The sequence below is a fragment of the Pelophylax lessonae genome (assembly GCF_965119305.1).
Source record: "Pelophylax lessonae genome assembly, chromosome: 5".
NCBI lineage: Eukaryota > Metazoa > Chordata > Amphibia > Anura > Ranidae > Pelophylax > Pelophylax lessonae.
The window spans coordinates 392,084,523-392,110,432 of NC_138772.1; the positions used below are offsets into that span (position 1 = coordinate 392,084,523).

A 25,910-nucleotide genomic window follows, 5' to 3' on the forward strand; every position below is an offset into this window, starting at 1 on the left:
GATTTAGGCAGAAGATTGTGGCACAAAAAATATACAATGGTCATAAGCTATAGTGCTGCTTCTACTTTTCACTTCCCACTATTGGTAATTTGTGGCTGCCAATAATAGTGATGGACAAATATTGTAAAATACAAGTCAGGAGGCCAGCATGATGACCACAGGTTCCTACTATTCAATGTGAGAAGTCATTTCATAGCTTACAGTGGGTATGGAAAGTATTCAGACCCCCTTAAATTTTTCACTCTTTGTTATATTGCAGCCATTTGCTAAAATCATTTAGGTTCATTCTTCTTCCTCATGAATGTACACATAGCACCCCATACTGACAGAAAAACACAGAATTGTTGACATTGTTGCAGATTTATTAAAAAAGAAAAACTGAAATATCACATGGATTTTAGCAAATGGCTGCAATATAACAAAGAGTGAAAAATTTAAGGGGGTCTGAATACTTTCCGTACCCACTGTATGTCTGGCCATGGGTTTACTTTAAGGATAAACAGACGTCTCATTGTTTATTATTTCTTTGCCATTTATTTGGGAAAATGGAGACAGCATGAAATAAAAATGTTTCAAATTTCACTTTTTATCCATTTTTGTGGTTAAGAAAGATGGACCTGCAAAAAACTTAAATACAATTAAACATAGTATAACATTGAAACTACTGTGAGTATTAAACTGTATACATCTCCGACACTAAGGGGCTTTATTAACTTGTGTCCATCAGGACCTCCTCATGAACTCAGTCTTACTGAGGTCAGAAGCAGCTCTCTGGTTTTGTTATGGAAGACACCAATCTACACGGGTCGTACCCCAGTTACTGGTTTTTATGTGGACATTAAAGAAGCAGATGCACCAGAAGAGAACTGGAGAAGTGTAAATGAGAAACCAATTCCAAATACCTACATCAAGGTATCGCACGGCTATGTTTTCACTTTAACATTCAGGTTTCCTTGTAGTCGAACTTTTAAAACATAATTTAGGCCGAATGTGTATGTTTAGCCAAAATGTCTTTGTTAGTGTTGGATAGAATGGGTAAAGGTTAGAATTCCAGTTACTGCTATCTGGTGCTTCTCTCACTTCCTGTCTGAATAAGCCATTATCAGGGCAAATCTGGTTATTTGAGCCCCGGATAGCAGTAAAACCCAACAGGTATTTCAGTTCTTCCCAACTTTTTATAAAAGTAGAAAAAAAAACATTTTTGGCTGGATAAATGCTTTAATCACACAACTCAAAAACTCACAACAAATATTATTTTATTTTTATTTTTTTTCATAGAATGACCTGTGCTGTTAATAAAATGAAAATATTTTTCCAAGTAAATTTTAATTTAGTTCAGTAAAGCTAGTTTGATTGAGACACCCAGTCATAGGCAAAGAAAACTCCCTAAATGGAGAGGTCCTCCAGGTGCTTTATAAATGCAGAGTCATCGAAGGTAGCAGGATAGCAAGGTGACAGGCACTTGAGCAGCACTTGCAGGAGAGAAGCCGGCTCTGGACAGAGAAAGATATGCAGAGAAAGGTGCTTCTAAGTGCAGCACGACAGCAATTTAATTAAAAGGCAACTGTAAAAACACTTACAGGATTATAGAATAAACAGGCTCATCAGTGTATGAAGTCCTCCGGAGATGATCTTCCCTGTCACTTTGCCGGCCAGCAGCTGCAGGAACCGAGGGTCTGGAGGAGCAAGATGGCTGCCGCACTTCCTGAAACCAACGCGGAACACAGGGGGCGGAACAAACATTACCAAGAGAAGGTTACTAGTTTACTAGTTTCAGAGCATGCTAAAAAGCTCCTTCTTAAAAACCTCTGAGCATGCTCCAAAACTAGTCACCGCCCCTTGCTGATGTCATTTCCGTCACCACAATGGGTTAAGGAAGTGCGGCAGCCATCTTGCTCCTCCAGACCCTCGGTTCCTGCAGCTGCTGGCCTGCAAAAGGGCAGTCCATCAGGGATGGAAAGGGAAGACCATCTCAGGAGGACTTCGTACATTGATGAGTCTAAATAAATGAAGAAAACAGGGCGCCAGGTCAGTGCGAGTAAAAACATCAACACTTTATTTAACTATCAACAACCTACATCTGAATAAGTTGCAGACTGCATGTAGAGGTGCTGTGGTATTGTGTGTTGTAATCGAAAACGGTAGACAGGGTGGGCTGGAGGGCTGCTGAGGATGTCCGGACCCGCTGAAGATGACAACTGGGGCTAACGGCATTAGCAAACTCCAAGGCTCCCACTGCCGAGTGACCAAAGGTAAAACAGTCCAATAGAGAGACCACTGCTCACACAAATCCAGACCCGCCATATGAGAGAGCAGGAGAATAGGGGTGTCACAGGCTCTGACACACCACTACTGGCTGCAACAAGACAGGGAACACAAGCTGGTGAGGGGGTGGGCCCCAATGCGTTTCTGAGGCCCCGCCTCCTTCTTCAGGCTGAGCCTCAACAAGGAGCTGCCATCTTGTGAGTGTTCTGTCCAGTCACCAACTGCCGTTTTCCGCATTGGCCTTGTTATTCTGTAGTTCTCCATTTAATCACATGTAAATCTCATCTAATGTCAGTGAGCGCTGACTCACTTACTTTCAGTTGGTGAATTGTTTGCACATTGATGAGCCTGTTTACTCAATAATCCTGTAAGTGTTTTTAACCGTTGCCTTTTAATGAAATTGCTGACATACTGCACTTAGGAGCGCCTTTCTCTGCATATCTTTGTCTAGCCAAAGAAAACTTTGGAGCATAACTGTGGGTTCAGAGCTAACATAGGTCTACTTGTCTAAGTAAAAAATGTACTACTTCAGTAATTAAACCCCAATGTTTGGTGGTGGGCTATTTATTAAAGCTTAGAGCGGAGTTCCACCCAAAAGTGGAACTTCCGCTTTAAATAGTCCGAACCCCCTGACATGCCACATTTGGCATGTCATTTTTGGGGGGGGGGGGGGCGGGTACCTAGTTTTGACAGGTACCCGCTCCCACTTCTGCTCGGAGCGCCGCGGCGCCCTGAGCGGAAGTTCTCCTCTCACCTTCCCTCCCTGCAATCTTCTGGGACATGTCAGAGGTCCCAGAAGATTGCCAGCCAATCACGACGCATAGCGCAACTCGCGTATGCGCAGTGCGTACCCGGCTGTGAAGCCGCAAACTGTCACAGCCGGGTGCCCACATCAGTGATGCCGGCGCCGCAGAGCAGAGAGGGAGAAGACGGCGCATCGCTGGACCGTGGGACAGGTGAGTGTGCGGTTAGGCTGGAACTCCGCTTTAACTGCAGGCAAACAGCTAAAATAAAGGGAGCTGTCCTACCTGCCAAAGCATTTGTCATTTCATTTCACGCCTCCTAAACCACACTCCCCAGCCAGATAGCACAGCTTGTCTTGCCCTTTCTTGGTCTCTGCTGCCCTTTGGTGTTGTAATGTTCCGGTACCTTTGGTACCCTAAATTACACTTTCCACAAGTGTATGCGCCCCACCATTTACTTTTGGAAAGGTGCGCATACACCTTTAAGACTGGAGCTGTCATCACCCAGCGCCGGACTAGATGGCTATTTAAAGCGCCGGTTCTCACTCACATGTGTTCGCTCAAACACCCTTACCTGGATGCTAACCTTGCTTGAAGCTTCCATGCTTGCAAGCTTACTTCGCTGACGGAACCTCGCTGCGCTGATCCCTGTATCCCGCTACTGGATCATCCGCCTCTCCTGAACCACCCTTCGGCTGTATCGCTAATAGTGCTAAGTACCCCGCAGGGGAATTCTCTATAAACTTATACTAAGCTTACACTATCTAGCTCTGCATAGTAAAGACTGTTTATCACATCTGCATAACTAGATTGCTAGCTCTTGAGACTACTGCTACTTTTCTGCACTGGGTTGATCTCTTTTGTATGTCCACCTGCTATTCTATCATCTGCTATCATACAACATTGCTAAACCTTCCTGCATCCATCTGCTACTGTCTCACCTTCAAGTGTCTATCACCTACCACCTCCACTCAACCTATCCCTCAACCTTCATCATTGTGTTACCACATACATAAAGTCACTCTAGGAACCAGCTTGCTAATTGTGTGTATTTACTGGCTGAAATAAGACCTTCCACACATGATGAGTCATTGAGGTTGGGAATGGTATCTCAGCATATCTCTTACATGACTACTGATGTGGGACTATTTCTGCAGCTGAAAATCCACACCATATAAGAAACGCAGGAGCGTTACAGATTGAACGAACCAAAAAATGGATTCAGCAGAAATAGCCACTCAGGTGACACAATTAAAACAGCAAGTATCTGCGTTAATACACGCACTTGCTGAATTAAAAGAAGACAATCAGGCTCTGTCGCAGCAGGTAATTAGACTGACACAACTTACCTCTGCTCAGTCCCCTGAACCCAAGATAAATCCCCCTTTGGTATTTACAGGCGATCGCAAAAAATTTCGCGAATTTAAAAACGCACGTGAGTTACTTTTTTTGCTAAAACCTCGTACCTACCTTACTGATCACATTAAGGTTTGTACTATTATTTCTTACCTATCAAGCGATCCTCGAGCCTGGGCAGATTCTCTTTTTGAGAAAAACAACCAGCTTCTCAACTCCTATGCCTTGTTCCTGGCAGAGCTCACTAGCCTATATGATGACCCCAATAGGCAGAGTACTGCTGATCTTCAGTTAAGATCCTTGAAACAAGGAAGGAGGCCTGTAGAAGACTTTGTCGCAGAGTTCAAGAGATGGACCCTTGATTCAGAATGGAATGATGCATCTCTGAAAACCCAATTTAGGCTTGGCCTATCAGAAGCCGTTAAGGACGAGCTCGCCCGAGCGGATCTGCCAAAAACCCTGGATGCATTAATACAACTCAGTATTACCATAGATAGAAGACTACGAGAAAGAAAGGCTGAAAAGATGGGAATGCCATTATCCGTTTCCTCTCGGAGTCTGGCCGTTCCTATGGAGGTAGGAACCATACGCCCACCGCTATCAACTATGGAAAAAGCCAAAAGACGAAATGAAAATCTCTGCTTGTACTGTGCATCCCCGGATCACAAGATAAACGTCTGTCCCCTAGTCAACAAAAAGAAGGGTGAGTGTTCACATGTCTCCCTAGGAGGATTGACAACTTCATTCACTAACCCCTACATTTCTGTTTTTTTGACATTACAGTGGGACCAGAACAGGATTACTACTAAGGCCATGATTGACACAGGATCTTGTGGAAATTATATGGATATATGTTTTGCTGCTTTAAATAAAATTCCTATTATTTCTAAACTCAAACCTGTCTCAGTAAGTCTTATTACCGGTGTTCCGTTATCCTCTGGTCCGATCACCGATCAGACACAAGCACTTCTAGTCACTATTAACGAGTCTCATGGGGAGACTTCTACCTTCGATTTAATACCATCACCCCACTTTCCCATTGTGTTGGGACTTCCCTGGTTGCACACACACCAACCAACCATAGATTGGAAGAAACGGTCCTTGACCTTCCCTTCTTGTTATTGCGAGGAAACGTGTAACCTCCCGTTTTCCGGGAAGATTCTGTCTGTGGTGACAGATGAGATTGCACCACTATGTTATCAGGATCTTTCTGAGGTTTTTCTTGAGAAAAATGCTCAAGCATTACCTCCTCATCGAGACTATGATTGTAGCATTGATCTACTCCCAAATAGCAAATTGCCGTTCGGTCATGTTTATCCTCTTTCACAGGATGAACTTGCCCATCTCAAAACCTATTTGGATGAGAACTTGGAAAAAGGTTTTATTAGACCTTCCACTTCTTCCACAGCAGCAGGACTCTTTTTTGTTCGCAATAAAGATTCAAGTCTCAGACCTATCATCGACTACAGGAAATTGAATGCTATCACAATAAAAGATCGCTATCCTCTACCGCTTATCCCTGAGCTCATTGAGCAGGTGCGTGGAGCTACCTATTTTTCAAAATTAGACCTGAAAGGAGCATACAATCTCATTCGAATCCGTGATGGACACGAGTGGAAGACTGCATTCAGAACTAGATACGGATTGTTCGAATATCTTGTGATGCCATTCGGCCTATGCAATGCCCCTGCAGTTTTCCAACGATTTATAAACTATATTTTTAAAGACTTACTAGATGTCTGTGTTGTGGTATATCTGGACGATATACTTATATATTCACGGACCCTGTCTGAACACATAAGACATGTAAGACTTGTATTATCGAGATTGCTTGCACATAATCTTTATGTGAAGCTGAAGAAATGCTTGTTCCATAAAGATGAGGTACTCTTTCTAGGCTACATCATATCCAAAACAGGAATCGAGATGGACATGAGTAAAATATCCTGCATTCAGGATTGGCCTACACCAACTACACGCAAGGCGCTACAGCGATTCCTGGGATTTTCAAATTTCTACAGGAAGTTCATAAAAAACTTTTCTGCTATTGTGAGACCCCTCACACAGCTCACTAGCATAAAAATACCATTTAAATGGTCAGAAGAAGCAAATAAGGCTTTCCACTTGTTAAAGACAAGGTTTACTTCCGCTCCCATATTACGCCATCCAGACCCATCCCTCCAATACATTCTGGAGGTAGATGCGTCAAACATGGCAGTAGGAGCAATAGTCTCCCAACGACCTACCCACACTTCACCACTTCATCCAGTCGCTTTTTTTTCTAAATCCCTGAGCAGTCCCGAGATAAATTACCCCGTGGGTGAAAAGGAACTGCTTGCTATAAAATTGGCTCTGGAGAATTGGCGACATTTACTCAAAGGCACCCAACTACCAATAATTATATACACGGACCATAAAAACCTCCAATATCTTCAGACTAGCAAAACTCTCTCGCATCGACAGGTACGATGGTCACTATTCTTTCTAAGGTTTAACTTCCTAGTGACCTACACACCTGCAGATAAGAACAAAAAGGCGGATGCACTATCACAACTAACTGAAGAAAACTACTTTGAAATCCCTTCCGTTCCTATAATACCTCACAAACGCATTATTGGAGTTGTCTGTTCCTTAAAGGAAGAGGTTCTGCATGGTATAAGTTTGGATTCACCCCCACCACAACTAAATACTGATGCAGAAGGCTTCCTCTACTACAACGACAAACTTTACATACCACCTACCCTACGCACCAAGATCTTGGAATTATCGCATGATGTGCCTATGGCAGGACATATGGGTATGACAAAGACTTTCAATTTGATTTCTCGACAATTCTGGTGGCCTGACATGAAAACATCTATACAAAAATTCGTCTCTTCATGCAATGTCTGTGCCAGGTCCAAAATTGACACTACGAGACCATCCGGTCTACTATGCAGTCTACCAATACCCCAAACTCCATGGGAGGTTTTGTCATTGGACTTCATCGTAGAATTGCCTCCTTCCAAAGGATTTAATACCATCTTGGTGTCAGTGGACCATCTGACAAAGATGGCACATTTCATTGCTATTCGCAGACTACCTTCGTCCAAACAAACGGCAGAACTCCTGATGAAACATGTCTTCAGATTACATGGTATCCCAAAAACTCTTCTGTCTGACCGTGGATCCCAATTTATTTCTAAATTCTGGCAAGAACTATGTCACATACTACGGATTGAGCGGAAGCTCACTTCTCCTTACCATCTGCAGACCAACGGACAGACTGAAAGAGTCAACCAATGCATCGAGCAGTATTTACGTTGTTACACTTCTTACCAACAGGATGATTGGTTGGATCTTCTCCCCCTGGCAGAATTTGCCTACAACAACACAACTCACAGTACAACCAAGCAGAGTCCGTTCTACTTGAACTATGGGTTCCATCCCTCTATTCTCCCTCCACGCATCCTTCCTTCAAATAACCCAGTAGCCTCAGACTATCTTACCCAAATAAAGGATTCTCTGGGTTTACTAAATACTACCATTGCACACGCTCACAGTCAACAAAAGAAGTACTATGATCTTCGTAGAAGACCTTCTCCACAGTATACTATCGGGGACCTCGTTTGGCTCTCAACAAAAAACTTGAGACTGAAGATCCCTAGCAAAAAGCTTGGACCTCTGTTCTTGGGACCTTTCCCAATCGCTACTAAAACCCCATGTTCCGGACCAAGGAATAAGGCCTAATATTCCACCTCCCCCTCCTGTACAAGTTGAAGGTGGAGAAGAATACGAGATAAAAGAGATTCTGGATTCTCGTATCTACAGAAGAAGACTTCAGTACTTGGTTAGATGGAAGAACTATGGGCCCCAAGACGACACCTGGCTAAACACCTCTGACATACATGCCCCTAGATTAATCCGCAATTTTCATGCGAGATACCCAGACAAACCAGCTCCAGAGGCCTTCAGGAGCAGGCCTTAAGGGGGGGGGTATTGTAATGTTCCGGTACCTTTGGTACCCTAAATAACACTTTCCACAAGTGTATGCGCCCCACCATTTACTTTTGGAAAGGTGCGCATACACCTTTAAGACTGGAGCTGTCATCACCCAGCGCCGGACTAGATGGCTATTTAAAGCGCCGGTTCTCACTCACATGTGTTCGTTCAAACACCCTTACCTGGATGCTAACCTTGCTTGAAGCTTCCATGCTTGCAAGCTTACTTCGCTGACGGAACCTCGCTGCGCTGATCCCTGTATCCCGCTACTGGATCATCCGCCTCTCCTGAACCACCCTTCGGCTGTATCGCTAATAGTGCTAAGTACCCCGCAGGGGAATTCTCTATAAACTTATACTAAGCTTACACTATCTAGCTCTGCATAGTAAAGACTGTTTATCACATCTGCATAACTAGATTGCTAGCTCTTGAGACTACTGCTACTTTTCTGCACTGGGTTGATCTCTTTTGTATGTCCACCTGCTATTCTATCATCTTCTATCATACAACATTGCTAAACCTTCCTGCATCCATCTGCTACTGTCTCACCTTCAAGTGTCTATCACCTACCACCTCCACTCAACCTATCCTTCAACCTTCATCATTGTGTTACCACATACATAAAGTCACTCTAGGAACCAGCTTGCTAATTGTGTGTATTTACTGGCTGAAATAAGACCTTCCACACATGATGAGTCATTGAGGTTGGGAATGGTATCTCAGCATATCTCTTACATGACTACTGACGTGGGACTATTTCTGCAGCTGAAAATCCACACCATATAAGAAACGCAGGAGCGTTACAGGTGTGCAGTACAGCCTGGTCTAAGACCAATCCCAATCTATGAGTGGACAATGAAAGAGCACTGAAAACACACTGCAGAGGACATCTCTTTGATTTACCCTCCTGTCTAGAGAGCATTATGTTAAATGGACAACCGCTCTTCTCTTTCTCATTTTATGTCTTCCTACCAAAGATTTTTTTTTTTTAATAATAAAGATAACTAAGAATTTATGTTTTGGATATAGTGGGGAGGAGTTGTGTCCTTGTTTGGCCTTGTATTTGTGGTGCAGTAAAAACTTACCTTCCCCAACTGCCAACCTCCATATGAACATAATCAGGCACTCAAGTGAGTGTGGCCACAATGCTTAGCTCTGCAGTGCAGAAAATTTAACTGAACATGACAAGTTTGACAGGCAGCATAACCTGTCAAACTAGCCCTTTGAAATTAAGAGCTGGTTCACACTACCACTACCAGAAAGTTGCCCCGTGACTTGAAGAGACACGTTTAGAGACTTGGAAGAGACTTGGAAGAGACTTGGAAGAGACTTGGAAGAGACTTGGAAGATACTTGTGCACTACTTTGAAGAGACAGGCGACTTTGTCTGTGGGGAATGCCTGGCTAATCTCTTTCTTCTTCCTGGAAAGTCTGATAACAAGTCGTGTCAATTAAGATAAGGAGGCAACTCCCATTGAAGTATATGGGACAGTCGGATCACAGGTCACTTCAAAGTAGTACAGGACCCTTTTCTGAAGTCGGAGCAACTTCAGTAGTGCCAATTAAGACGGCACTGATTGATTAACATTGCTTTTGTTATGTCAAGCTACCTGGGGCAACACAAGTTGCCTCACAAGTCGCGCTAGTGTGAATGGGCTCTAATAGAACCATACCACAACCAAGGGCCATAAGCTTGGTTCATGGTTGTGGTGCATTATTTCAGTGCAAAAACTTTTTCTGCTAAAAAAAAACCCCCAAAAAAACAGCCACTGCTGAACACCTGAAAGCTGCCTCTGAAAAGCAATCCATCGTTAATCAGTTTCAGAAGGGAAGGTAGCGAGAAAAGATTAGTAGGTAAGCTCTTGCTTCCTGATTTATCTACAAAGCAACAAATTAGGAGAGACCTCCCCAACAGGGCCACAGACATCATTTAAAACCTGAAAGGGGATCTAACCCCTCCCCATTTCCCAACTTCCTGCTCATCTAATTTGCTCACTGCTGTTCATAGTGGTTTTTATCATATATCAATAGTTGGGCTAGTCATGTGACTATTGCAGTAGGACCCCCCCATTCTGCTCAGAAAGTGGCTGCAAGAAGAAGCAAGTGGGAGGTATCCACAAGTTAATTCAAATATAATTGTCAGGAGCTAGGATTGTGCAATGAGGTTTGCTAAAATGCTTGCAATCTATAGTATGTCCTTATCCAAGGAAAGATTATTTTTTCTCCACAAAAGTGGAGTTTTGCTTATTTGCCTTGCCTATTTGTTTTTATCTTATGCATATTCATAACACATAGTTATATGTTTAAAATGACACGAATAACTATTTAAGGTACTTAAATAGGTTTTCCACTTTATCTGTAGATTTATCCAATTCCCTCTTCAACCTCCTGAGAATTAAAGATCAGGAAATCAGGTTTCCATGCTATTGCTCTATAACATTCATGACATAACACTGTAACTGAGCCAGTTTTGTGCTTTTCCTGCACCTTGGTGGGTTGGCCATTCAAGCAAAGCAGTGCTGATTGTGTGTTTATTCTTGGGAATTTAGCAGTACAAAATTCCTTACTGATCTAAAGGTTATTTCTCACACCAGCAATAAATGTCTTCTGCTTAAGCTTTGAAACATCTGCCAGACAGGGGATGGTGGCCTCAAGGGTGCAGATAACAATAACAATCAGAGATGTGTAATTTTTGCCGTATATTTTGATTAACAATATAATTTTACAAAGTTATTTTGGCTCTTTTCTGTTGCTTTTTTTAACATTATATAGACTGTTGGTAATATTTCTTCTATTCCAGGTCCAAAACTTGAATGATGGAACTCGTTATGTGTTGAGAGTAAGGGCAGAGAATCAGGCTGGTGTTGGCCAGACATCTGATTTGACAGATCCTGTCCTTGCACAGACCAAACCAGGTTGTTATCATATTCGATTATTTGATCTGATATCTTAATCAGTTATGATTTTAAGTTATGATTTTCAGTTATGATTTTAAAAGAGTACCTACCAGCTACTAACAACTTAAACAAAAAAAGTTGTCTGTTAAAGCTGTTTGCTATTCACAGCTTTATGAAGTTAGGGTATAGGGCTCAAACAAAGCCACACACCTTTGTTCTTACTGAAGCTAGTTTATGGCAAGAATATATTACAGCTTGTCTTGGGAAAATCTCATTGCGGACCCTCTACACGTTTGGTGAGGGTGTTAGCCCTCAAAAGGACTGAGGCACAAAATGTAAGGAGCCACCTGGTGTTCACCAGCACACCTTACAAGGAACAATAGACTGTGCAGCAAAGCAGCTCCCAGGTTGCAGTTCTTGAAAATAGTGATCGACCAATATCGATTTTTCGTTGCTGATACCGACATTTTGGCCATTGCATATCGGTATCGGCCAATAATGGCCGATATTTTCGTACATTTAAAAACATTTTTTTTTTTACTTTATCACTTGACTGGTACTCTTGTGGAGGAATCTGGGGGTCTAAAACACCCCAAACCCCTCCTCTGCACTTAAAAGCATTCAAAATGCCAAGTTTGGCTGTTTTGAATGCTGTCATTTTTTTTAAATCTGGTGCAGAGTACCATGTCATGACATCACTTCTGGATTTTTACATAGATACCCGATCAGAGCCGAATGGGGCTTTGATCGGGTCTTCAGTGGCCATGCAGGCTGGTTGCCCGGGTCTCCCGGTGGGACGGGAGACCCAGGAGAGCTGCGGAAGGCGGCCAGAGGGGGGCATCCCCTCCCACTCCTTGTAATGATAGCCGAGCCGCTTTTCAGCCGCATTGGTTGTCATTACAAGACAGCCGACCGTGGGCTATAGACGCCAGTACCGGGGTGATGCCTCTAGCTGCAGGCATCACTCCGGTACAAGCACTTTCCGAAATATCGGCAATATTCCGATATATCGGGGAAAGTGCATATCAGCCCTCGATTTATCGGATTTGCCGATAATCGGTCGATCCCTACTTGAAAATACCTATGCACATAGCAGCTGAGCAGAGCGCAGTACATGGTCGACACGCAATCTCAGATATGGGAACAGGCCAAAGTTCAGGGTGGGCAGCAAACAAATGTAGCCAAATACAAGGAAGAAATAAATAACTAGACAAACAGGAACGCTGGAACTCAGGATCTGGGGCCAAGGGCTAGTAACTGAACCTATTGCTCAGACAACAAGTGTTAACCTAAGCACAGCTAAATAGTGAGATTGATTGACAGGCTTAATGGGGGGCTGGTTGAGAAGCTGCTATACCTGTCCACAGGTGGGTTCTGGTGATGCCTAATTCTTTCAGACCTTTGCAGCAGCAAGGTAGAAAAAAAACGATTTTGTTGAACTACAAGTAATAGATAAGCTTTGCCTCTGATCTGTTACATGGCTCCATTCAGCTTCACCCTCCCTGACCCTGACAGCTTATTATCCTAATAAATACCATATTTACAATTTATGAAAGTTATAAACATCATCCCAGCTTCAGATAGTTTCAATAATTTTCCAGTTTTTGATTGGTTTACATAATCACATGCAATAATCAATCAAAAGGAATTTCTAATGAGACCTAATGACGAACTCAAGGAAGATGGCACCATTTATTTTATAGAAAAGCGGTCATGAATAGTTGGTCTATCATTTTAGGATTGTATTATTAATTCAGTTCTTACTCGATGACTGATATTCTTTGATACATTATATTATTAATTAGGTATTTATAAATGTATATATTCATTGTTAAATCTGAATCTGTTGATGGTGCCCTTTTTCAATGCTGTATATTTTTACTGGCACTGTAGGTACCAAAGAGGTAGTGGTGGAGGTGGATGACTTTGGAGTCATTTCATTGAACTTTGAATGTGATCAGCTAACTCCTGACTCAAAGTTTGTGTGGTCCAAGAATTATGAACCAATAGAAGATGATTCACCAAGAGTAACTTTGGAGACCAAAGGTGGCAAGTGAGTAGACTTTGTTATGGACTGTACAATAGAGCTAAAATTATTGTTAAGGAACTTTCAAACAAGAGGACGTGTGTGGGCTGTAAATCGTGGCTAAAGCAGTGTCTAAGCCTGCCTAGCAGTAATTAGTGACCTTCAACTGGACATGTTCTGTAATGTCTAATAAGTTTTGTTGCTCATTCAAGTGGCTTCCTGTGTTTTAATGAGAGTCTAGAACATACCCCAGAATCTACTGTATAGCCAAATAGGTAAATCTATCACCTTATTTCACCATGGAACGTGTCAAGGCAGATATTGGTTCTCAAAGAGCAATATAGAAAGTATAAAAGTTTGTAAAAACTACCATCTATTAAGAACCGTTACAGACATTTATAAAAGGGATTTTTTAATATACTTTACATGTGTAACGCTCCTGCGTTTTTGTAGTAGGCTGGATATGCAGCTGCAAAATCTCCACTCAGTAGTCATGTAGAGATGTGTTGAATAACCAGATCCAACTCTCCAGACTCATCACTGTGGGCCTGTCAGCTTCAACATACAGAAATATACACACTCAATAAGATGTTCCTGGAGTGGTGGAATGTATATGACAGTATGAAGGTGTTGTGCTGAAGGGACAGGTGTGAACAGTGATGGAGATGGTAAGTACTTGATAGGTTTGTTCAGGAGAGTACTAGATGGTATTAGGTAGAGTGCAGATAGGTTAGTAATCGAGTATGGTGACAGGTGGTAAGGACAGCAGATGACAATTACAGGATAGACTAACCCAGTGCAAGGATAGATGGTAGTAGACTTAAGAACTAGCAATCTATGTAGCAGTGCAGATGATAGATGGTAGTAGACTCAAGAGCTAGCAATCTATGTAACAGTGTAGATAGTAGATGGTAGTAGGCTCAAGAGCTAGCAATCTATGCAACAGTGCAGATGATAGATAGTGTAAGTAGGTTATGGAGGATTCCCCTGTGGGGTACTTATCACTAGTAAATGTTAGTAGTAGAGGGGTCCAGTAGAGAGGGGAAGATCCGGTAGCGAGATACAGGGATCAGTAGCGAGGTTCCGGTCTGCTCCAGGTAGAAGCAACCAGCTGGAGGTTCCGACAGCAAGACAGGCTTGAAAGCATGTGGATACACAAGGCAGGTTGAACGAACAATGTGAGTGAGAACGCCGGCGGTTGAAATAGCCACTCTGCGGCGCTCAGCGATGACATCATCTGTCTTAAAGGTGTATGCGTACCACCTAGTAAGAAAGGTGGGACGCATATTTGGAAGGAAATAGATTATTAAGGGTACCAGAGGTACCAGAATCTTACAGTACCTCCCCCTTAAGGCCGGCTCCGGAAGGCCTATAGCACTGGTTTCTCTGGGTATTTCGAGTGAAACCTTCGTATAAGCCTAGGTGCATGAACATCAGAGGTATCCAACCAGGTGTCGTCTTGGGGTCCATAGTTCTTCCATCTTATGAGATACTGGAGTCTTCCTCTATGGATGCAAGAATCCAAAATCTCTTTGATCTCATATTCTTCTCCGCCTTCAACTTGTATTGGAGGTGGAGGCAAGATGGTAGGCCTTATTCCTTGGTTAGGAACATGGGGCTTCAGTAGCCACACATGGAAGATGGGATGGATCTTAAGATCTGCTGGTAAGGTGAGCTGTACTGCAGCTTTTCCAATAAGTTTCTTAATTGGGAAGGGTCCCAAAAATAGAGGTCCAAGTTTTTTGCTAGGGATTTTTAATCTTAAGTTTCTTGTTGATAGCCAAACAAGGTCCCCAATAGCATACTGAGGAGAAGGTCTTCTACGAAGGTCGTAGTACCTTTTTTGTTGACTATGAGCGTGTGATATAGTGGTATTGAGTAAACCCAGAGAGTCTTTTATTTGGGTAAGGTAATCCGAGGCTACTGGGTTACTTGATGGCAGGATGCGTGGTGGAAGAAGAGTGGGATGAAACCCATAATTCAAGTAGAACGGACTTTGCTTAGTAGTACTGTGGGTTGCATTGTTGTAAGCAAATTCCGCCAGAGGGAGGAGATCCACCCAATCATCCTGTAGGTATGATGTATAGCAACGTAGATATTGCTCAATGCACTTGTTGACTCTTTCAGTCTGTCCGTTGGTTTGAGGATGGTAGGGAGAAGTGAGCTTTCGCTCAATCCGTAATATTTGACAAAGTGCTTGCCAAAATTTAGAGATGAACTGTGAACCACGGTCGGACAAAAGAGTCTTTGGAATTCCATGCAACTTAAACACATGTTTCATCAGTAGTTCCGCTGTTTGTTTAGACGAAGGTAGTCTACGGATAGCAATGAAATGTGCCATCTTTGTCAAGTGGTCCACTGACACTAGAATGGTATTAAATCCCTTAGAAGGTGGTAGTTCTACTATAAAGTCTAAGGACATAACTTCCCATGGAACCTGGGGTATTGGCAGACTGCAGAGTAGACCAGATGGTTTTGTAGTGTCAATCTTGAACCTTGCACAGATGTCACATGAAGAAACAAATTTTTGTACAGACGTCTTCATATCAGGCCACCAAAACTGCCTGGTAAGCAAATTAAGGGTTTTCGTCATACCCATATGTCCTGCCATGGGCACATCATGTGTCAACTCCAAGATCTTGGTGCCCATAGTAGGGGGTATGTAAAGTTTGTCGTTGTAATAGAGGAAGCCTTCTGCATCAGTACTCAGTTGTGGTGGAGGTGAATCCAATCCTATACTGTGCAAAATCTCTTCCTTCAAGGAACGGACAACACCAATAATACGTTCATAGGGTATTATGGGAATGGAAGGGATTTCGGTGCAGTTATCTTCGATTAATCGTGATAGCGCATCCGCTTTTTTATTTTTGTCTGCAGGCGTGTAGGTCACTAGGAAGTTGAATCTTAGGAAGAATAATGACCATCGTACCTGTCGGTGGGAGAGAGTTTTGTTAGTCTGGAGGTATTGAAGGTTTTTATGATCTGTATATATGAGTATTGGTAACTGGGTACCTTCGAGTAGATGTCGCCAATTCTCCAGTGCCAGTTTTATGGCAAGTAACTCCTTTTCACCTACTGGGTAGTTCACCTCTGGGCTGCTTAGTGATTTTGAAAAGAAAGCAACTGGGTGGAGTGGTGAAGTATTTGTTGGTCGTTGGGAGAGAACTGCTCCTACTGCCATATTTGACGCATCTACCTCCAGAATATATTGGAGGGATGGGTCTGGATGGCGTAGTATGGGAGCAGAGGTAAAGCTTGATTTTAACAAGCAGAAGGCTTGATTCGCTTCTTCTGACCATTTGAATGGTTTCTTTATACTTGTCAGTTGTGTGAGAGGTCTCACAATAGCGGAAAAGTTCTTGATGAACTTCCTATAGAAGTTGGAGAATCCAAGGAATCGCTGTAATGCCTTACGAGTTGTTGGTATAGGCCAGTCCAGAATACAGGATATCTTGCTCATATCCATCTTAATTCCAGTTTTGGATATGATGTATCCTAGAAATAATATTTCTTCCTTATGAAATAAGCATTTTTTTAATTTCACGTATAGATTGTGTGAGAGTAGTCTGGATAACACAAGTCTTACATGTTTTATATGTTCAGGCATAGATCGCGAATAGATAAGTATATCGCCCAGGTATACTACGACACAGACATCAAGTAAGTCTCTAAAGATGTCGTTTATGAACCTTTGGAAGGCTGCGGGAGCATTACACAACCCGAATGGCATCACAAGATATTCGAATAATCCGTATCTGGTTCTGAATGCTGTTTTCCACTCATCTCCGTCACGGATTCGGATTAGGTTGTATGCCCCTTTCAGGTCTAATTTAGAGAAGTAAGTAGCCCCACGCACTTGTTCAATGAGTTCAGGGATGAGCGGCAAAGGATAGCGATCCTTTATCGTAATCGTGTTTAATTGCCTATAATCGATAATAGGTCTAAGACTGGAATCCTTATTGCGGACAAAGAAAAGTCCTGCAGCTGTGGAAGAAGTAGAGGGTCTGATGAACCCTTTTTTCAAATTCTCATCCAAGTATTCCTTGAGATGAGAAAGTTCATCCTGTGAAAGGGGATAAACATGACCGAAAGGCAATTTGCTGTTAGGGAGTAGATCGATAGTGCAATCATAATCCCTATGGGGAGGCAACACTTGAGCATTTTTCTCAAGGAATACTTCGGACAGATCCTGATAGCATAGTGGTGCAATCTCATCTGACACCACAGACAGGATCTTTCCATAAGATGGGAGGTTACACGTAATCTCACAATAGTGAGAAGGGAAGGCCAAAGTCAGTCTTTTCCAATCTATGATTGGTTGGTGTGTGTGTAACCAGGGAAGTCCCAAAATAATGGAAAAATGGGGTGAGGATAGTATATCAAAGGTGATGGTCTCCACATGAGACTCGTTGGCAGTGGCAAGGAGTGCCTGTGTCTGGTTGGTGATTGGACCAGAAGACAATGGAATACCGTTAATGAAACTAACAGAAACAGGTTTAAGCTTTGAAATAATAGGTATTTTATTTAAGGTAACAAAACGTGTATCAATATAGTTTCCACAAGATCCAGTGTCGATCATAGCCTTGGTGGTGATCCTAGTCTGGTCCCACTGTAATGTTAAATGAACAAAAAGATAGGGGTTAGAAAAGGAAGTCGTTAATCCTCCTAGCAAGACATGTGAACACTCACCCTCTTTTTTGCAGACAAGGGGACAGACGCATATCAAATGATCCGGGGATGCGCAGTACATGCAGAGATTTCTGGATCTCCTTCTGGATCGTTCAGTAGTTGATAAAGGTGGGCGTATGGTTCCTACCTCCATGGGAGTAGGGTCAACGGCCGCAATCTGAGAAGGACTAGTTAATGGCATTCCCATTTTTTCAGCCCTTCTTTCTCGTAGTCGTCTGTCGATGTTGATACTAAGTTGTATCAAGGCATCCAAGGTGCCAGGTAAATCCGCTCGGGCGAGCTCGTCTTTAACAGTTTCTGATAACCCGAGTCTGAATTGAGTTCGCAGAGATGTATCATTCCACCCTGAATCAAGGGTCCATCTTTTGAACTCTGCTACAAAATCTTCTACAGGTCTCCTTCCTTGTTTTAAAGCCCTTAGTTGAATATCAGCAGTACTCTGCCTATTGGGGTCTTCATATAAACTAGCGAGTTCTGCTAGAAATAAGGAATAGGAGTTGAGAATCTGATCATTTTTCTCAAAGAGAGAGTCTGCCCAGGCCCGGGGATCACCCGTTAAGTATGAAATAGTGGTAGAGACTTTAATCTGATCAGTAGAGTATGTACGAGGTTTTAACAAAAAAAGCAATTGACATGCGTTTTTGAATTCACTAAATTTTTTCCGATCACCTGTAAACACTAGGGGAGGGTTTATTTTAGGTTCAGGGGGCTGAACAGTAGTAAGCCGTGAGAGACAGGTTACCTGCTGCGTCAGAGTCTGATTCTCTTCTTTTACTTCAGTAAGAGCAAGTATTAACGCATTTACTTGTTGTGTTAATTGTGTCACTTGAGTGGGTAATTCTGCTGAATCCATTTTTTTTTCTGGTTCGTTCAATCTGTAACGCTCCTGCGTTTTTGTAGTAGGCTGGATATGCAGCTGCAAAATCTCCACTCAGTAGTCATGTAGAGATGTGTTGAATAACCAGATCCAACTCTCCAGACTCATCACTGTGGGCCTGTCAGCTTCAACATACAGAAATATACACACTCAATAAGATGTTCCTGGAGTGGTGGTATGTATATGACAGTATGAAGGTGTTGTGCTGAAGGGACAGGTGTGAACAGTGATGGAGATGGTTAAGTACTTGATAGGTTTGTTCAGGAGAGTACTAGATGGTATTAGGTAGAGTGCAGATAGGTTAGTAATCGAGTATGGTGACAGGTGGTAAGGACCGCAGATGACAATTACAGGATAGACTAACCCAGTGCAAGGATAGATGGTAGTAGACTTAAGAACTAGCAATCTATGTAGCAGTGCAGATGATAGATGGTAGTAGACTCAAGAGCTAGCAATCTATGTAACAGTGTAGATAGTAGATGGTAGTAGGCTCAAGAGCTAGCAATCTATGCAACAGTGCAGATGATAGATAGTGTAAGTAGGTTATGGAGGATTCCCCTGTGGGGTACTTATCACTAGTAAATGTTAGTAGTAGAGGGGTCCAGTAGAGAGGGGAAGATCCGGTAGCGAGATACAGGGATCAGTAGCGAGGTTCCGGTCTGCTCCAGGTAGAAGCAACCAGCTGGAGGTTCCGACAGCAAGACAGGCTTGAAAGCATGTGGATACACAAGGCAGGTTGAACGAACGATGTGAGTGAGAACGCCGGCGGTTGAAATAGCCGCTCTGCGGCGCTCAGCGATGACATCATCTGTCTTAAAGGTGTATGCGTACCACCTAGTAAGAAAGGTGGGACGCATATTTGGAAGGAAATAGATTATTAAGGGTACCAGAGGTACCAGAATCTTACAACATGTTCACATTCTTATAGGACAAAGATCTCGTTCAAAGATCCTTCAGAAGAAGACCTTGGCATTTATTCCTGTGCAGTTACTGAAACTGACGGCATTTCTTCCAGCTATACAATAGATGAAGAAGGTAAACTAGATATGTTCAGGTTTGACTACTTGTATCTTGTAAAAGACTGATATTTTTTTCTATTTCTCTGTTTTGCTAAATAAGTAACAAATAAATCAATGATTATATGTAAGCTGTAATAATAATATCATAAATGATATTACCATTAAGTCATATCTGTAGCTATCTGCCTATGCATAAAATAAATATCATGTTTTATACAAAATGTAACTTTATCTTTTCCCCTGCAGAGCTTAAGCGTCTGTTGCAGCTAAGCCACGACAACAAATTCCCAAGTAAGCTATTACAAATCAAACAGACCGAGAGCACACCTACAGCATAATAACGTCAAATTAAACCATGGCTTTTGTTTCATTTTTAGTGGATCATCCTTGGCATAGGGACCACTTGTAGCCATTAGCCCATGCAGCTTGTGTTTCCCTACAACCCTGTATTAATAGTGATTTCTATCAGTCTCATGTAGTGTGTCAACAGTTTATGTCTCCAGAAGCATGTCCCCAGTTTCTAAGGATGTTCGGCAACTCTGAACATCTCATGTCTGCACTCTCTGACCATGTGTTGTTTAGCAAGCCTGTAGTCTTTTACCATCTGAAGTCTCTAACAGCTTTTTGTAAAATTACTATCACTGAGTATCATGCAACCCTTTGGTAATGCCAAGGTCTGTGCTTATGGCTCCCTATAGCAAGAAAGTGGGCCACTACTGATTTAATGCATCAAGTATATTAGCATTCTTTTAAATAAAAGCCAACATGTTGTTCTCAGTTTCCAGCCACGCTCTGATAGTGATCTTTCCACTTCCACAAATTTACTATATGTAAAGAAAACAGTCTTTAAATCTTTGCATGCCCTAAAATTGGAGAGGGGGGTATCAGGTAATATCTCCTACATTCATAATTCTGTCCCTTTTGCAGTTATTCCTCTGAAATCTGGCTTGGCTGTAGAGGTTCTTGAAAAAGGTCAAGTTCGCTTTTGGATGCAGGCTGAAAAACTCTCCGCTAGTGCTAAGTGCAACTATGTCTTCAATGATAAAGAGATTCTCCATGGGGATGTGAGTGATTTTTGTATAGTATCAAATACAATTTAACGTTGATGTCTAAAGTTAACAAAAACCTCCAAAGCAAACAAGTAAATTTCTATAGTGATTATTAGCTTAATCACTTGAGTACACGTAATGCCACTTCATTATCACTCCATAACAGATTTCAGTGCTATGATAGTTTGACTCACAATTACTCAGCCATTCAACACTGTACCCAAACTAATTTTAGATCATTTTTTGATACAGAAAAAAACTTTCAGTTGGTGGTGTTTAATAACTGCTGTTTTATTTTTGTTTTTTTGTTTTTCACTATTAAAAAGACCAAGAATTTTGAAAATAGAAAAACCTGTTTCCTTTACTATCTGTTATAAAACAAATCAAATAAAAATTGCAGGACAGCACAAAAAAACTCAAAATTATTACTTTTTGTAATGCAGACATCCCAAGGTGATTTTTCCACAGTTTTTGGAAATAAAGAAACATGCTGGTATTGGGGTAGTTAAAACATGGAGCTTGGTAATTTTGAACTAGATCAAGCAGATCCTGAATTTATAGATCACACACAGAGGGAGAAGGAAGTGAAGGTTTTTTTTTTTCACAGGTTACATTCAGTGGGAGAATGGATTTAAGGGGGTTAATTAATGTACAGGGTACGAGAGGTGATGGAGTTAATATACAGGTAACATTGTGACACCATGGAGATAAAGGCTGATCTAGCCAGTTGTCACATCTGTATTCCTCTTCCTACATCCACAGTTGTCACTTCTGCATCCCCCTTTCTTCATACACAGCCATCACCCCTTCTTCTGTCCATGGCTGTCATCTCTGAATATTTCTAACTTCATCCACAGTTGTCACATAGAGACACCATTGAGATCATGGCCAGATTTAGTCAGCTGTTACTTCTGCATCTCCCTTCCTACATCTACAGCTGTCACCTCTGCATCTCCCTTCCTCCATCCACAATTGTTACCTCTGCATCCCTCTTCTTCCATGCACAGTTGTTACCTCTGCACCCCCCTTGCTTCATTCACACTTGTCACATAGAAACAGCATGGATATCAGGGCTAGATCTACCCAATTGTTACCTCTGCACCCCCCTTTCGCTATCTATAGTTGTCACACCTGCACCCCCTTCTTCCACCCACAGCTGTCACCTCTGTATCAGACCCCTTAATCCACAGTTGTCACCTCTTCATCCCACCTCCATCCAAAGCTGTCCCCTCTGCATCCTATTTTCTCCATCCACAGTTGTCACCCCTGTATCCTCCTCTCCCACCACCCTGTCCATGGTTCATCTGTTCTTGCACAGCCTACAACTGCACCCCTCATCCTTATGTAGCACCCTCTAGTGTGCTACTAGTGTCAGAGTAGGTAAAAACATATTCTGACTCATGTCTAAACCCTGTGAGCCTTAATCTGGGTCAGGGTTATTGGAGTTCAGGGCAGCATGACTCATACAGAAAGTTCTCTGGTGCCTCCCCCTGGTTCTAGAAAGTTGGAGAACATTCTGGAGGCTGGAGGGCACAGGCTAGGAGGCTTGTTTTGCATATTTAGGGGAGCTTAGCCAATCCCTAGGGGGTGGGCTTGGCAGGGGACTAAGTGAGCCTTAAATAGGAATGGGTTATTCTGGGAGGGGAGTCAGGTCCAAGATGGAGATGCAGTGTTGAGGAGACTGTCGGTGGCCCTCAGGCCAGGGTTTATGTGGCTGGCCTGGAAGGATCCTGTCACAGGAGAAGTTGGTAGGAGGCTTTCCTGAGAGACAGCAGGAGCAAGGAGAGGACAGTGTGAGTACTAAAGCACTGTGTAGGGACTTACAAGGGGATAGACTGCCACATGTAGCAGGTCTCTCTGGAAGATAGTTGTGTGCTTAGATCTTCCCTATCTTGCGAGAAAAAAAGGAGGGGGAAGAAAATGGACTTTAAAGGCACCATAATAAAAAACAACACTTTATTGTTAATATGTATAAAACCACAAAAATGTGCGTCGAACGACCAAAAGGGGCGGAGACAGGTAGTCAAGAGATACAGGTGGCCCGGTATATAAGAAAACCTCGCCACTTGGGACATACAATACAACATGAGAGTACAAAATTACAGTAAGGTATCAATAGACAAAAGATGAGGACGCTATACGCTGCAGACAACCAGCACCAAAGGTGCAGGCAACGCAGAGCGTCCTGCAAGATACAAATACAACTTCCACAAGGAAATAAACTGATATATCCAATTGCTCTACATGTTTCGCCTGGTGTTCAGACTTCTTCCGGAGCTGTTTGGAATACAAATTCTGTGTAACAGGATACATCAAAATTAATACAGTAACATAACATCAAGTAAAGTGGCATTGACATCACAAGTTGAGTATGTCCAGCTAATTCACATATGTACACCAAATCAAACACACTGACAAACAATTGCCAGACTGTCCACACAGATTGTAATCTACACTGGTCCAGCTGGCATAGGGGGAGGGAGAGGGGGAGGGAGATGATGTAACCCTCCACTCCAGTCATGGTAAGGCTGGATGGTTCACAGGTCACTGTACTGGGGGTCTCAGGAGTAAAGAGGTCACTGTGGGGAACAAGGGAGAGAATAGCAAAACAGAGGGAAAAACATCAGAAAAGCCAGGTAACAATACCTACCCATAATGAGATGTTGCTGGGGCCAACCCGGGGACACCAGAAGGATAGCACACCGTAAAAAATGTTTAGTAATCACGAGGGGTGACCTGCTGAGGCAGCTGGAGGAGCACGCACTGCTTATGGCCGGTTATAGAGAGTATCAGGTAATCAAAGTAGGAAAATCACAATGAAATACATGCCTATAGTGAGGGATAAAGTATAGAATATCCAGTTAGGATGCCAGATAGCACCACCTAGGGAGTATAGCAAGTAGATAGCCACAGCGAGATGTAGAAAGGATGACCGAACAACAGTACAGCCAAGCCAGAGAAATCCCGCAGGGAAGTACATTACATGAGGCATGTATAAAAATATAGTCAATAACCAGCACCCAGAAAGTTAGCATGCCCTGATCAGGAGAGTTGGAGAAGCGGGATACAGGAGCACCAACACCTAGGAAATGAAGCCAAGGGAGGAGTGCCAGATATCTATAGACCGAGGCCGTGAATAATGGCCAGTCTGGGTTTTGGAGACAATACATACTCACCTGTTGCATAGATAGCCGGGCATAGGGCGCAGGAATAAATAGTAGGCAATTCCTCCAATAGAGGGCAACTGGCAATAAATAGACAATTTAGCAACTAGGTATAGAAGTAAGCCACCAGAGAGTTGAATAAGAAAATAGGTGTTACCGTGCAGCGCCTCCTCCAAGTGTTCCTCGCGACCGCAGATCCGTACCCCCCGGATGGGGAATGACCACTATAAAGGAGGCTAGATAGCCGCCTCCTTTATAGCTCGAATGTTCCCGGGTCAATGAGTCACCAGGATGTGACGTCAGTCTGACCCCGGCCGTCCACCCCGCGCATGCGCCAAACAACCGTGCGCACAGGGGCAGGATCCGCCGGGCTGGCAAGGCGCGGGAGGGGAGGAGCCCACTGAGGACCCGATGGTCCAATGGGCTCGCATTGCCACACGCAACGTCACCAATGGGAGGCGTCGCGTGTGGCTCCCTGGCCGCACAGTAAACCCCGATGAGACTCGAGTGAACCGCCGGCAGCGAGACAGAGAGTCAGTCAGGTAGACTAGTGAAGAGAAGCAGTCATTTGGGCTAGTGAATAGGCAGCCATGTGGTATAGCATTTCCTGCAGTGGTAGAGCTGGGACCAATTTCAGCTCATTCGTTTGAATGGGCTGAAATTGTGCTGGACCGCACCAAGAGTTATAAAACACACAGGGACAGGATCACATGGTACTACTGTACCATACAATCCGGTGCAGGAAAGCACGTTACATTTGTAACTTGCATTTGGGGTGTCATTGAATTGACATTAAAACTCACAACAGATCGCAACTTCCATGCGTTTTGAATGCGGTGCAGGAAACACTCACAGATCGACCACAGGTTTCCCATATTGTACTGGGAAGGGGGATTTGGGTGGAAGGATTTATGACAGAACTGGGCAGCGGAATTGTGCTGGTATGGGGGATTTAAGGGAAAGAGGATTTGTGATGGGAGGGGATTTGTGGTGGTGTATTTGTGCTGGGGTGAGGATTTCTGTTGGTAGGGGGATTTGGGGAAAATAATTTGTGCGAAAAATGGGGGAAAGATTTACACCGGGAAGAGGAACTGTGCCAAAAGAGGGATTGGGGTGGGAGGGGGAAGAGGATTTGTGCTGGGAGAATTTGGAGAGAGGGGAATTGGGTGGGGGAGCCTTTGTACTGGAATAGGGGGTTATGCTGGGAGGTAGGATTTGGGGGTGGAAGAGGATTTATTCTGAGAGGGGTATTGGGGGAATAAGGATATGTGCTGGGAGGGAAAGAGGATTTGTGTTGGGAGGGTGAATTGAGGGGTTTGGGCATAAGTGCTAGGATGGGGAAGAAGAGGGGGATTGGGCTGGGACTGGTAATTTGGGGAGGTTCCTATCCTTCCTACGTACAGTTATATGTGTTTGTGATCACTAGTCATCACAATGAGCACAAGGTACAGAGCACCTTGGGTCGACTCGACTCGACTAAGCTGTTCAGATCACAGCTATTAACATGCTCAGTGGCTGTCTGTGCCCTACTCCTGCAGTACACTTTACCAACAGCACTGCAGAAATACATGTCCACCAATCCATTGTTCTTAATCGTATGGTGGTAGTGAAGTGATTAAACCTGAATTCTGGGCACAAAATCTTTCATTTATAGTAACTATGTTCCTCAATAGCCTGAAAAGATATAAATCTACTGCCTTTATACTTGCAAACCCAAATGTGCCCTAAAGTAGCAGTGACATCATCACTGGTCCGTATATAGCAGTGGTGATGAACCTTGGCACCCCAGATGTTTTGGAACTACATTTCCCATGATGCTCATGGACTCTGATGTGTAGTTGAGCA

General features: G+C 43.1%; 2 protein-coding genes across 2 annotated transcripts in view; one reads left to right on the forward strand and one right to left on the reverse strand.

Moving 5' to 3' along the window:
- Positions 1 to 25,910, reverse strand: part of TGIF1 (TGFB induced factor homeobox 1) — a 398,124-nt gene that overhangs the window by 366,245 nt on the left and 5,969 nt on the right. The gene's annotated exons all lie outside the window — the stretch shown is intronic.
- Positions 1 to 25,910, forward strand: part of MYOM1 (myomesin 1) — a 149,619-nt gene that overhangs the window by 95,616 nt on the left and 28,093 nt on the right. Inside the window, exons 21-26 of the mRNA XM_082258207.1 lie at positions 728 to 912; positions 11,145 to 11,259; positions 13,135 to 13,294; positions 19,762 to 19,868; positions 20,099 to 20,143; positions 20,780 to 20,916. Coding sequence (XP_082114333.1) covers positions 728 to 912; positions 11,145 to 11,259; positions 13,135 to 13,294; positions 19,762 to 19,868; positions 20,099 to 20,143; positions 20,780 to 20,916 — 749 coding nt within the window. The remainder of the gene's footprint in view (positions 1 to 727; positions 913 to 11,144; positions 11,260 to 13,134; positions 13,295 to 19,761; positions 19,869 to 20,098; positions 20,144 to 20,779; positions 20,917 to 25,910) is intronic.